The 13354-nt window shown below is 41.1% G+C and overlaps 2 protein-coding genes and 1 non-coding gene across 4 annotated transcripts; 1 reads left to right on the top strand and 2 right to left on the bottom strand.

Annotated features, from left to right (window-relative positions):
• Nucleotides 1-537: 537 nt before the first annotated feature.
• Nucleotides 538-3320, bottom strand: LOC109173056. Its single transcript, XM_019322315.1, has 2 exons — nucleotides 1487-3320; nucleotides 538-1100 (listed from the first exon to the last, which is right to left on the bottom strand). Exons 1-2 carry the CDS (start codon nucleotides 3318-3320, stop codon nucleotides 538-540), a joined length of 2397 nt encoding a protein of 798 aa, XP_019177860.1.
• Nucleotides 3321-6959: 3639 nt separating this feature from the next.
• Nucleotides 6960-7027, top strand: TRNAT-UGU. Its single transcript has one exon. It is a non-coding gene; the product is annotated as a tRNA-Thr (tRNA).
• A 1292-nt stretch (nucleotides 7028-8319) lies between these two features.
• LOC109173016 (thioredoxin-like protein CITRX, chloroplastic) lies at nucleotides 8320-11683 on the bottom strand. 2 transcript variants are annotated; one of them, XM_019322273.1, is made up of 6 exons: nucleotides 11510-11683; nucleotides 11119-11265; nucleotides 9687-9940; nucleotides 9464-9586; nucleotides 9219-9299; nucleotides 8320-8581 (listed from the first exon to the last, which is right to left on the bottom strand). In XM_019322273.1, exons 3-6 carry the CDS (start codon nucleotides 9912-9914, stop codon nucleotides 8465-8467), a joined length of 549 nt encoding a protein of 182 aa, XP_019177818.1. In that variant the 5' UTR covers nucleotides 9915-9940; nucleotides 11119-11265; nucleotides 11510-11683; the 3' UTR covers nucleotides 8320-8464. The 2 variants fall into 2 exon arrangements, with proteins under 2 accessions (XP_019177818.1, XP_019177819.1); XM_019322274.1 differs by having other exon boundaries at nucleotides 9687-9936.
• Between the last annotated feature and the right edge of the window lie 1671 nt (nucleotides 11684-13354).

Raw genomic sequence — 13354 nt, 5'->3', positions numbered from 1 at the left:
ACTACCACACCTACGTACGAATAATTCGTACTACTAGAATTAAAAACGTTACAGAAATTAATGCAATCGGATTCAAGAACAATATTATTAAAGTGTAGGCCTTTGAGCCACGTCAACGCTTCCTTCGCCGCAATTGCCTCCACCATTAACGGGTCTCGGCTGCCCTCTATTCGCCCATTTCTAGCCGCCATGAAACGACCATCGTGATCTTGAATAATAGCACCAAAGCCGGCTCCATCTGGGAACGTTGCAGCGTCGACGTTACATTTCAACGAGTCACGTGGTGGTGGTTCCCAATTGGCCGCATGCGCAGTATGATTTCCCCTTCTTGGACCTTTATAGTAACTACTAGTTTCCCACCTGCTCCTGCAAGCCCACGGTGGACGGCCATGTATTACGCCAAACCACATCATTCCGAGCTGACCAAAGCACCGAGAGGATAGCTGCGAACTTGATAGATTGTCCCAGCGTGGACTTATCCAACCAATGCTCTATACACGATTGCATGCTGCGTCCCTGCAATATATCCTCCCGCCTCTAAACCTCTCTGGCGTAGCAGCACTCATAGAAAAGATGTTCCGGTGTCTCGGCCAGGTGACCACAAAATGGACATCCTCCGCCTATGAAAACGCGCTTCGTCTTCAGATTTTCCCGCACCGGAAGAACCCCGCGAGCGCAGCGCCATAACAGGTTTCTCACCTTTGGAAGAACTGGCAGTGCCCATAATTTGTTCCAAACCTGAAACTCTTCCACGGTGTTGTTCGGCCCAGTGTTTGTTGTTGATAACCGGTACCCATGTTTCACACTGTAAAGCCCATGCAGGTCACCCAACCACCTCCATGAATCTTTGAAGTGAGTATTTACCGGTGTAGCGATAATCCTCCTGGCATCCTCCTCCTGGAAAATGTCTTGAATGACTTCCACATCCCATGCTCCGCTTTCATCAAGCAAGTCGCTGAATGTAGCAAAACGTAGTTCATCAATGCATGCAGTATGTAACTCCGGTTTTGCCGCGTCCGAGAGCCATGGCCATTCCCATATTTTTGTGTCACGTCCATCCCCAATCCGCTTGGCTAACCCCAATTTTAACACCTTCTGCCCTGCAAGAATGCTTCGCCATATATAGCTTGGATTCCCCCCCCGACTGCGCCTCCATGAAGCCACACCCCGGGAAGTATTTCGCCTTTAGTAATCTGCTGACGAGTGAGTCCGGATTGATTAGAATACGCCACCCTTGTTTCGCTAACAAAGCAACATTGAAATCATGGAGCCGTTTGAAACCCAATCCCCCTCTCGTTTTCGGCTCGCACAACCTGTCCCAGCTCAGCCAATGAATTCCCCTCCTGCCTGTACCACCACCCCCCCCCCCACCAAAATCGGTTGAAAAGCTTCTCAAGCGAGTCGCAGACACGTACTGGCAATAAAAACATAGACATCGTAAATATGGGCATGGATTGTGCTATACTTTTCAGTAAAACCTCCTTACCGGCCCTCGAGAGTAACTTATTTTGCCAAGTCCCAATACGCTCCCGCACCTTCTCTTCTATATAATGAAACGTGGCAATTTTACTCTTACCAAGGACTGATGGTAAGCCCAGATATCGGCCTAGGTCCGCTGCAATGTTCACGCCAAGACACTCAGAAATCCAATTCTTCACCTCAACCGTCGTGTTCAAACTAAACACAGCATTGGATTTATCAAAGTTGATAAGTTGCCCTGAAGCCGCACAGTATAAATCCAGACATCCCTTAATCTTCATAGTTTCCTGCTGATTTGCCCTGAAGAACAATAGACTATCGTCAGCAAAGAAGAGGTGCGTAATGGTCGGAGCTCCCCGAGCCACTCGCACACCATGAATATCACCCCTTGCCTTCGCCTGCTGTAGCAGGACCGACAACCCTTCAGCACACACAATGAACAAGTACGGGGATAATGGATCCCCTTGCCTTATGCCCCGAGTGGGGCAAATCGTACCCACCCCCTCGCCATTTACTTGAATAGTGTATTTAACAGTTGTAACACACAACATCAACAGCTCGACCCAACCCCTGTCAAACCCCAACACCCGTAACATTCCTTCTAAAAAAGCACACTCCATCCGGTTGTATGCCTTAGCCATGTCTAGCTTAAGCGCCGCCCACCCCACAATCCCACTAGTTTTTCTCCTCAGATAATGCCCAATTTCCCCGGCTACAATCACATTATCCGTCAGCAACCTCTCGGGAACAAAGGCGCTTTGAGACGGTGACACAACTAACTCCAGACTTCCCTTGAGCCTATTTGTCAACATTTTGCCCAGCACCTTATATACCACATTACAAAGCGCTATCGGGAGCAGATCAGATACCCTTTCCAGGATCTTCTTTTTTTGGCAAAAGGACGATGTTAGAATCATTGAGACCCGCTGGCAAACTTTTTTTCTCCACACAACGAAGAACAAACATGGCCAGGTCATGTCCCAACACCGGCCAGAAGTGTTGATAGAAGGCCGGCGACATGCCATCGGGCCCTGGTGCTTTCTCCGGGGCCATAGAAAACAAAGCGCTTTAACCTTTGCGATTGTAAACGGTTGTAACAAAGAGACATTCATCTCATCCGTTACCCGTCTCCGAACGCAAGAAAATAGGTTTGGGCTACTTGTACTGGATGAAAAAGTGCAATCATAGTACCTTAGAATTTCTTCATGCATAGTTGTGCCTTCCTTCCATGTTCCGCCCGGATCTTTGACACGCACTAAAAGGTTTCGTCGACATCGGGCCGAAGCGGCCTTATGAAAGTAACTGGTATTCGCATCGCCATGCTTGAGCCATAACTGTTTAGACCGTTGCTTCCAGAAAATCTCTTCCTGTTGTAGTAAAATCTCTAGCTCCCCCTCAACAGCCAGAAATTCATCCACAGCCTGAGGTGCGCGATCCTCTTGTAAACTATCCAGACGGCTTCGCAATTCTCTGATCCGGTTCCCAAAACGCCGGAAATGCTCTCCACCCCACCTAGCCAACCGCTGCCCGCACAAAGTTATACGCTGCTGAAAATCCAGACCTGTAGATTGACGCCATGCTTCATCGACCACCTTCGCGCACCCCTCCTCTAACAGCCATGCTGATTCAAACTTAAACGAATGCGTGGCTGCCCGTACAGGTCTAGACTCGATGTCGACATAAATAGCGCTATGAGCAGACTGCAACGTTCTTATCTTGCGTACCAGCGTTTCCTCGTACGATTCCGCCCATTCCACCGTAGCTACCGCTCTATCCAGCCTCTCCTCTACCCAGGACTCCGTCCCCCTTCCCCGTTCCCACGTGAACCTGCCACCCACCATCCCAAGATCGATTAACTAGCAGTCGCTTAAAGTGTCATTAAATCCCTCAACCAGCGATACAGGTTGCGAATGTATGCCCCTCTTCTCCGATAGACTTGAGACATCGTTGAAATCACCAACGACAACCCAAGGCAATGGCGAATTATCTTTGAGTTGCCGCAGCAGATCCCATGTGATGTGCCTGTCTGATCTCTCTGGATTTCCATAGAACCCCGTCAACCTCCATGATGGCTTGCCCGGTAAAGAGACTTCCATATCTATATGGTTCTGAGAGTAGCTCAATAGTGAGGCGCCATCTGCATCCCTCCAAAGTAACGCCAGTCCTCCCCCCATGCCCTGCCGATCCACGTTAATCATCCCTTCAAAACCTAACTTCACCATCACCTCCTCCACTCGCTGTAACTTGGCTTTCCTCTCCATTAGAAAGACGAAAAAGGGTCGCTGCTTGGACACCATGCCCAAGAGTTCTCGAACTGTCCGGGTACCACCCAAACCCCGACAGTTCCAGCTTAGGATACTCATTTGGCTTGGCGAGCCTGGTCCACCAGACCCGCAGACATATTGTTTTTTGAAGTCTCTACCATCGTGACATCCTCCGCATGCGTACTGGCAGACGCTTCAGAGTCTTCTCGACGCCGTTTCAAGTCCCCTTGCAAACCTCCGCTCTCCTCCATGGCCTCCAACAATGGGGGCGAAATCCCGGTAACGGGAGCGGTCGCCGCCTCAGAAAGTTGTCCAGGCGCTGACAGGAACCATTTAGCCTCTACCGGACGCACTTGGTGACGTTGACCTGCCCTCATCCAAACACCAAACGGGAAAGCTTCTGGTGAAATCCCCTCCTCGTATACCCTTCTGCAAAACTTATCTGAATGCCCCAGCACTCCACAATAGAAGCAGAACGTGCTGAGGCATTCATAGCGAAATGTGATCCATTCTGATGTGCCATCTTCACGCATCAGCTTCATGCGCCTCTTCAGTGGTGAGGCGATATTCATCAGCACTCTGAGCCGGTAAAAACTCCTCCATGATCCACCAAAGTTAAAGGGGTCGATGGACACGAACGTGCCCACATAATTTCCGATCCTCGTGAGAAACTCCGTGGATGCGTACACTGTCGACAACCCATGAACCTGGACCCAAAATGAGATAGAGTCCAGATGCACCTCTTCCGGCCTAGTTTCGGGCGGAACCTGTGCGCATACAAATGTGTGGTTCTCGAAAGTCCATGGACCATCATCAAGTACTCGTTGCAGGTTCTTCAGGTGGGGGAATTGAAACAGAAACAATTCATCCGTTAATGGCACAACATGCATGCCCATCACTGGTCTCCAAACGGAGGCCATAACCTGCCGCATGAATTCGAATTTGATCGGCCGATCTGTAAGGAAGCGCCCTACCAAATTATACTCGATCGCTGCGTCTGGGTTCGTCTGAATATCATGTGCTTCCAACGCATTAATCTCTTCCTCGGCAAGTGACAGATCCGCGCATCGCTCCTCAATCTGACGGGTATCCATCATGGATCGGGGAAATCGTGGAAGAAACAGTAGGATGAGACAACAAGCAAACACTGAGAATTCCATCATCAGCAGCAGAATATAAACCCTAGATCGCTAGGGAAGAACTCCCTTGGCCACCACCAAGAGAGAGGGCCACGTTCTAAACCACGATCGGAGATCACGATCGGAAGAGGGGAACGAATATTACGAAGCAAATTTTCCCACATATTTCTCTTTCCTCTACCTAAATTTTAAAACTTACAAAAACCTTCCAAAATCAACTATTGTTGATGCCCCTCACTCACATAAATCCTAATTGTGAACTTCACTAATTTAGATTCGAAAACTTGTTTGTCTCTTAATATCTAGGGAGTTTAAGTGCAATTATCCTTAGAGTATCCATATCCGTTGAGGTTATTTTTTCAGTTTTTTGTGGATCCCAGCATCCACCTCATCACAAAATCATTTTTCCCATTAGTTTTAGGTTTTTTTTCTCAATTTTTAAGAAGGTAGACCAATCCGAGGGGGAGGAAGAAGCTAAGAAGCACATACTGGAATTTTTCATCAACTTATTTATCAAGGAAACACAGACCAACACTGGAAGCGTCTTGAGAGGTTGATTCTCAGCTCTGTCTTATGCGGATGAGCAAGACCTCAACAAACCATTTACCAAGAGGAAGTAAGACAAGCACTATGAGAGATGCCACCATTTAAGGCTCCAGGCCCAGACAGCTACCAGGCTGGATTCTACCAATAGGTATGTCATACTTTAGAGGATTCATTTACTGACTTTGCTTTGAACTTCTTTGACAACGGAACACTTCCGGATAGATGCAATGACACAATGATCACGTTGATCCCCAATGTCTCGAATCCAGTGTCCGTTAAGCAATTTAGACCAATTGGCTTATGCAACGTGTCCTACAAAGTATTGACAAAGACCATGACAATGAGACTCAAAAATCACATGCAGAAGCTAGTAGGACCACACCAAACGAGCTTTGTGCCGGAAGACAAATAACCAATAATATATTGGTGTATCAGGAGGTCCTTAATTCCATGAAAGCAAACCAAGGTGCAATAGGGTGGATGACTCTTAAAATTGATCTAGAGAATGCATATGATAAGCTCTGTTGGGAGGTCATAAGCGACACCTTAGAAGATATTGGCTTCAATCACACTTGGGTTAGAAACATTGTTGCTTGTGTTCAAACTTCCAGATTAGCAATAACTTGGAAAGGAGAAAGGACCGACTGGTTTAAACTGAAAAGGGGAATCAAACCAGGCGATCCCATTTCTCCACTTTTATTTGTGCTTTGCATTGAGCGTATAAACCATTTAATCGAAGACTATATTAGCATGGTATAACAATTGAACTCTACCACCAATTCATTAAATTTACTACTTTAACCCCAAAAATGAGCCCGGTTCAGTTTAAGCCCAAATCAACTACAACATTATTTTGACAAATTATTATGTAAGATTCGCGTCCAAATGTTCACAATTTACATATTAAATATTCACAATTTATCTTTTAAAAATTCACAATTGTATACTACGAACACAATGTTAACATATATGTGATTGATTACCTTGTTTTGTATTTACAATTTTTTTTCAGATATTGTAGTCACACAATATTAACATACCATGTATTGTATTCACAAATTCTCTTCTACAGCTGCTATATATTTTGACTTAGAAACACAATTTATATTCTAGAAGTTCACAAGTTCAATACTAAAAAGTAAAAATACACAATTATACATCATTTAGAACCAAGATCCACCTTGCAAGGTGGATCCTAATCCATGGTATAAAAACTCCATTATTTTCCTTCCAAATTATTTCTCCAAAATGGCCTAAATACTCAGCCCACAACCCACCCTTCTTATATCAATTAAGAGTTAATTTCATTGTTGCCCTTAGATTTATAAGTGACAATCCACTTTGAGTCCTTTTTATTAGAACATCCTTATTTGGTCCTAATATTATTGTGGCATGATCATATTTTGTCCTCCTTCAAGAAAATCGTTGATATTTCAATGATATTTAAACTAAATTAAAAAAAAATGCACATGCCAAAAAATATATATACATATGAGGAAAAAATATTAGGTAACAACCACTTAACACGTATGCCCCGCTCAGTGGTAGAGCGTCAGTCTTGTAAACTGAAGGTCTGTAGTTCAATCCTGCATGGGGGCATGGAGGGTCGGAATCGGAATGGGTATCAAATATTTGGTGGTAGTAAGGTGGAATGGGAATGGTTACTAATAGTAGGGAATGAAACCCTTATTGTATTTGGGTGAATAAGGGAATGAAACCTGGGTTCTTCAATTGATGGGGTATTCGAAACCCATAGTAATGTTCTAAAAATCTATCAACCAAACAACAACAATCACTTTCATACCCATTCCTATGTGCAAAACCCACCAACCAAACACACCCTAAAAAAAAAATTGCATTGTTATTTGTTTAAGGATTTTACATTTATTTTAATGTATTAAATGTTTATTTTAAAGTAGTATATCTAAAAAGAACACTCAGTACATTATTAATAAACATTTAATATAATAAAAAGAATATTTATCAGAGATCCATAGTATAATTTGTCGGCATTGGAAGGTTAAATTTTTGTTTTTGGTGATATTCTTTAAGTTAGCATGATTGAGAAGGTGTGACGAATTGCAAATTGTTTTTTTTTTTAAAGATAAAAATTGAAATGTATTTTAATTTTGTATGACATTTTACGGAACCAAATTAGGTGCTATTATTGGAATAAAAATATTGAGTTGGCGGGTATTATTACTCCGTATTATACAATATACAATGCATGTTGTGATGCTAACATGATGTCTTTGCAATAATATAGATTAGCAATTTCTCTTTAAAAAGTTTCTCTTTAAAGGGTCTCTTTGAAACCCTTTTTCTTTTTGAATGATTTCTTTTCAATGTTTGGCTATGGAAGAAAAATAAACTGAAAAAAAAAATATTGATTTTGGTCAAAGAAAAAAAAAATACAAAAAGTGTATGTCCCGTCTCTCTTATTTCTCTCGTCTTCTCTCTTGTGCCTCTCCAATAAATTTCTCTTAGCTCTTATATATATTTCATTAATTAGATAAGTCATGCGCACTCAACGATCAAAATATTGACTGTTGAGTGTGTATTTAATTCTTTTATCACTATATATATATATATATATATATATATATATATATATATATATATCCTATAATATTCTTTCATTTTTATTCAAAATTTTGTCTACAATCCATCAATCCTACTCTTTCAATATTTTTTATAAAATTTAAATTGCACTTCCTCTCAACCTCTCCACTTGCTCTAAGGAAGAACAATAGCTAATCGACTAGGCGGCCTAGTTTGCGGCTAAGTGGCCTAGGCAATCAGATCAGCACCTAGTCGGCCGGTCGCCTAGACCACCGATTACGGTGATACGCTAGGAGATGGTGAAGAATTTGCCTTATAGATTTAGTAGATATATATTTTTGGTATAATAATAAGAATTGCAGATTTTTCTTTTAATTCTTTCTACGAAATAAGGCTTCTAAAGCGAGTAACATGAAATTGAATTTTGTTACAATTAGAAATAGAGGCCTCATGAGTAATGGGTGCTACAATCGATTACATTTCATTATCAATGATATCCCTCATCATCTGTATTGGGATGAGACCTTCAGTTCTGATTGCATCTTTGTTTGAATCTGGACTGATGAAATACAATGTAGGTAATCCTCGAACCTGTGAAAACAATATTTACAACACATTCTTAATTGCCATGGATTAAAATTTTAAATAGTGCATGCTCAAATAATGAACCTTATGCACATAACTAATGAATCTTATGCACATAACTAATGAATCTTATGCATATAAATAATGAACGCTCAAGTTGTTTTCATATTAATTTGTATACATTCAAATAATGAAACATTACGTATAAAAATAATGTACCTTATGCATAAAAATAATGTATCATATGCATAGAAAATAGAAATAATGTATCTTATGCATGGCCCATGGTCCTCCTAATAAGCATTGAGGATTGTATATTTGTATGTACATGTCACTTGGTATCCCAACCAATCAAAAATCAACACATCATTGGTTTTCAGAGAGAAAAAGATCCATTGGCTAAATGAATATGCAGATAACAGAATCAGAGGCATGATGTTGGGGGGAAATAAAACAGATAACAAAACTTGTAAAGGATAATTGCACCTTGCACCCATCCATGGAGAATATTTTATATGTAGAAAGATATACTCCATAGCATAATGATGAAAAATAAAGATTTTCAAACCCCCAAAATCATTTTGGTTTATAGATTTCAAGGAGAGTGATCCTTCTTCAAAGACGAGTTAGAAATTATCATTACCTGCATTTCACGTGCAAATTCATATTCATCATCTGTGTCAACCTTCACAATAACTGCATTGCTTTCATACTCTACAGCAAGCTGAGGTAAAATCATCATATAACAACTAGTCAAGAGAAAAGAAATGAAGAAAATGGTATTATGCAGCAATGGTCAATGAGATATATCGACAATGTGAGATAAATGTAAATTTCCATTGCACAAAAGTCTAATAAAATCATGTTTGCAGGTATGATTCTTCTTACCATTTCAAGTTCTTGAGCCATCAGTATACAAGGACCACACCACGTTGCATAGAAATCAATAATCACTGGCACACTCCTTTCTCCCTTTATCAGCTCTTGGATCTCTTTGGCAGAGAGCTTCTTCTGCAACAGGAAACCAGTACAAACTCAATCCGTTAAATGAAAAGAAAACCTCAAAAAAGGTGCTAATAATAAAAGTAAGTATCTCTACGTATATCCATACCACAAGGTAATCCTCTCTGACATATTTCCCCAAGGGCGGTCTGCAAATGGACTTTCTTGAGGTTGATAATAGTGGAGAGGATCTAATGGCAGGACTCCAAGAATTCCAACCAGGGGTTCTCGACAAGAGACAATTTTTGGGTTTTGAACAAAACTGCAATTGGGGAGACGCAACCAGTGGTGCTGCAGACCGAACTGAGAGACAGCCAGCGGCGGCTAACTGCAGCATTCTTTTCAAGCTTCCTTAGCAACTAACTATGTGCATTAGAAGAATGTCAGGAAATGAGAATTTAGAGAGGTTTAAGGATTGGAGGTTTGGAATGCTTAGCTAAAAAAGTAAAACTTGCATGCCCTACCACTGAATGCAGAATACTACACCAACAAAAATCCAAATAATCAGATGAGGAGATTATTTTTATTTATTGATTTTTTCATTAAAAAAAGTGAAAAAAAAAAAAAGAGAAAAATATGAAGTTCATAAGTCATAACCTCTTATGGCCATACGTTAGGGGCAGAACTACCAGCTCCATAAAATGAAAAGTAGCTTATATAAAAACTAAGAAAACCATAAGGTCTGACAGAAACTTGAGTGTAAAAACAAGCTATGGTATATTTTCAAAAAAAAAAAAAAAAACACCTTAAACTCCAACTTTTTAGGTAAAGGAACGTAATAGGGCAGATAGAAAATTTCATACGAGTGGGGACGAAGAAGTGAAGGAAAAATGTTCAAATACAAAATATCAAATACGAATAAGATTGTTCAAATACAAAATACATTATAAATTACAAGACAAGGTTTATGATGAACTACGGGATAATTAATCATATCATTCATTATATATATTCATATCATTAATTAATCAATGATATAAAATGAATCCAACTAATCTGTAATTACTAGACGGTCTCTATTTTCTAATTAGCATAGAAATAAATCCAACTAAACCAATTTTAGGAATCCCAACTAAACATATGCAAAGCATAATTTCTGGAAATAAAAAAGAAGCACGGCATATCGAGTGTGTATATAATATATATATAGCCAATTTTCTAGGTGAGGGGTAAGTGTAAACCCTGAATCCAAATTCTCTAGTACTCAAGCTGTCTTTTGCATTCCTATTCAAGTGAAAAGATTTTGGCATAAAGAAATAGGCACAGATAAGTATTAACAGAGAAAATTGGGAGCAAATGGAAATGGCATTGGCACTTTTCAGATAGATATGCTATGAGTTCTTTAAACACTAAAAATTGAATAGATAGGGTTCTTTTATTGCAAGGGTATAACAAATTAACAATATCATTATCATATTTTGTTGGAGGTATCCGATTCACTTGTTGGAGAAGTTCAAAACTCAAAACTTAGGGCAAACAATTGAACATTTGAACAAATTAAGATTTATAGAAAGGGGGTGCGACCGGTGCGAACAACGAACCTGAGGGCTGAGGGTGAAGACGGAGCCGACGACAGATGACGGTTGAAGACGAAGCCGGGAAACCGGCGAGGCAGAGGCAGAGGCGCAGAGGACAGAGCAGTGGTTCGCGACAGATAGAGCGATAGAGCGGTGAAAGCTTGGCTGAAACTGGTTTTAAAAAAATTGTCCATTATGTATCAACTTTTAACCCAATACAATACAAGCAAATCAGTTGCTAACAACTAAGAATGTAAAATTGCATCCAACACGCATTCTGTAAAATTGCAGAATAAAAACCTCTAAATATCTATAATCAGCGTATTCTATTTCCAAACCTCCAGCACTCAAAGTCCATAATATATATAGACTGCAATAAAATCTCATTAAAGATATAACAGGCAGGGCTCATTACCTCACACGATGATGCTTCAGGCGGGTGCTGACCTAGGGCGAGAGCTAGTGGGGGAGTGGAGGACGGCGACAGTGGCCAGGGCTAGAGGGTGAGGGAATGAGAGTGACTATAGTTCGTAAAGAAGCGGCCGGCGACAGTGGCTGAGGATGAAATATCCTGGATAAAAGATAGTTTACAAATTATGGAGTATCTAACTATCTATTTGGAAAAATAGCAATAGTACTTAAGTCTTTAACGGATAAAGAGACATTATTAAAAAATTTCACCATTCACGGAAAACAAAACTTTTTTTTTAAATACATTTGGCCATGTTTGGTAAAATGGCGGTTAGTTGATTGTGTTAATTAGAAGGTATAAATAGTTGATAACATTAGCTGATTGTAGAAAAGTATTTGGTAAATTAGCTGTTAGCTGATAGCTGTTTAGTATAATTTCTTTTCTCAAAAAACTAATTGAAAAAGTTGTTTGGAGTAGTTTTTTGAATTTTAACCTTTTGGAGCTGCAAAAAGCTAATTAACCAAACATTTATATTGATATTTTAACTAAATCAAGGTTGATGAAGTAAAAGCATCCTTGTTCTCTATGGCTCCGGAGAAGGCCTCGGGTCCCGATGGCATGTTGCCATTGTTTTATCAACACTTTTGGCCAATTGTGGGCCATGATTTGGCTATGTTCGTTATACACTGTATAACATCTTGTACATTTCCACAAGAGTTAAACGATGCGAACATTACCCTTATCCCAAAAAAGAAGACACCGGAAACAGTGTCTGATTTGCGCCCAATTGCATTGTGCAATGTGGCCTATAAAGTGTTAGCTAAGGTTTTAGCTAATCGGATGAATGTGGTACTAGAATGTGTGGTATCTCAGTAGCAAAGTGCTTTTGTGCCTGAAAGACTTCTAACCAATAATATAATAGTTGCAGGGGAGATTGGGCATTTTTTGAGACGCAAGACGGGTGGAATGGTGGGCTGGAGAGCGTTGAAATTGGATATGGCCAAAGCGTACGACAGGATGGAATGGGGATTTCTAGACGGCATGCTATTGGCGCTGGGATTTGCCCGGGAGTGGACGGAGTTATTGAAACTGTGCGTATCTACTGTCAGGTACACTATTCAGATTAACGGGGAGCCTGTGGGCTCAGTTTGTCCTTCTAGAGGTATCCGACAAGGGGACCCGCTGTCCCCCTATTTATTTATTTTGTGTGTGGAGGCCTTATCTTTACTGTTACAACAGGCTGAAGCGGCTGGGGGTATACATGGTGTTCGAGTGGCACGAGGTACCCCATCTATTTCACACATTTTTTTCGCCGACAACAGTCTTGTTTTTTTCTAGGCGAATCATAGTGAAGCGCAGCGAATTAGGGACTGTTTGGAGGCATACTGTACGGCTTCAGGTCAGCGAATAAACTACGACAAGTCATTTGCTATGTTCAGCTTTAATACCTCGGCCGAATCAAGACAAGCGGTGATTCAATGTATGGGGGTTTGTGAATCGACGGATCTTGGTCGGTATCTGGGTCTCCCTTCGGTTTTAGGACGTAATAAGAAAGCAACGTTTCGATAGATTGAGGAAAAGATTCGGGACAGGATCGGGGCTTGGCAACATAAGTATCTCTCTAAAGCTGGTAAAGAGATCCTTCTAAAAAGCATTGCTCAGGCCCTCCCGATTTTCTCTATGTCTGTCTTTTTACTGCCACATAGTGTTTGCGATTCAATTGAAAAGATTTTCAACCGGTATTGGTGGGGTGGGGGTGGCACAAGCAGTAGGGGGATACATTGGATGAGCTGGACACGGCTGTGCGTGCCGAAGGATCGAGGAGGGCTTGGTTTTAAGAAAATCCGC

Source organism: Ipomoea nil, unplaced genomic scaffold (assembly GCF_001879475.1).
Source record: "Ipomoea nil cultivar Tokyo-kokei standard unplaced genomic scaffold, Asagao_1.1 scaffold0465, whole genome shotgun sequence".
NCBI classification, from domain to species: Eukaryota; Viridiplantae; Streptophyta; class Magnoliopsida; order Solanales; family Convolvulaceae; genus Ipomoea; species Ipomoea nil.
The sequence above is the reverse complement of the archived record's forward strand: the minus strand, read 5'-3'. Positions and strand labels throughout refer to the sequence as shown.

Bases quoted from the DNA above. Each gene is read 5' to 3' on its own strand.
- LOC109173056 (XM_019322315.1), bottom strand. From the start codon at position 3,320: ATGGTGGGTGGCAGGTTCACGTGGGAACGGGGAAGGGGGACGGAGTCC. The intron at 1,101-1,486 runs GTAAGGAGGTTT...GCATTCTTGCAG, and splicing joins TAAGTTACTCTCGAGGGCCG to GGCAGAAGGTGTTAAAATTG.
- LOC109173016 (XM_019322273.1), bottom strand. From the start codon at position 9,914: ATGCTGCAGTTAGCCGCCGCTGGCTGTCTCTCAGTTCGGTCTGCAGCA. The intron at 9,300-9,463 runs GTAAGAAGAATC...ATTTTACCTCAG, and splicing joins TGGCTCAAGAACTTGAAATG to CTTGCTGTAGAGTATGAAAG. The intron at 8,582-9,218 runs GTAATGATAATT...TTGTTTTCACAG, and splicing joins AATTTGCACGTGAAATGCAG to GTTCGAGGATTACCTACATT.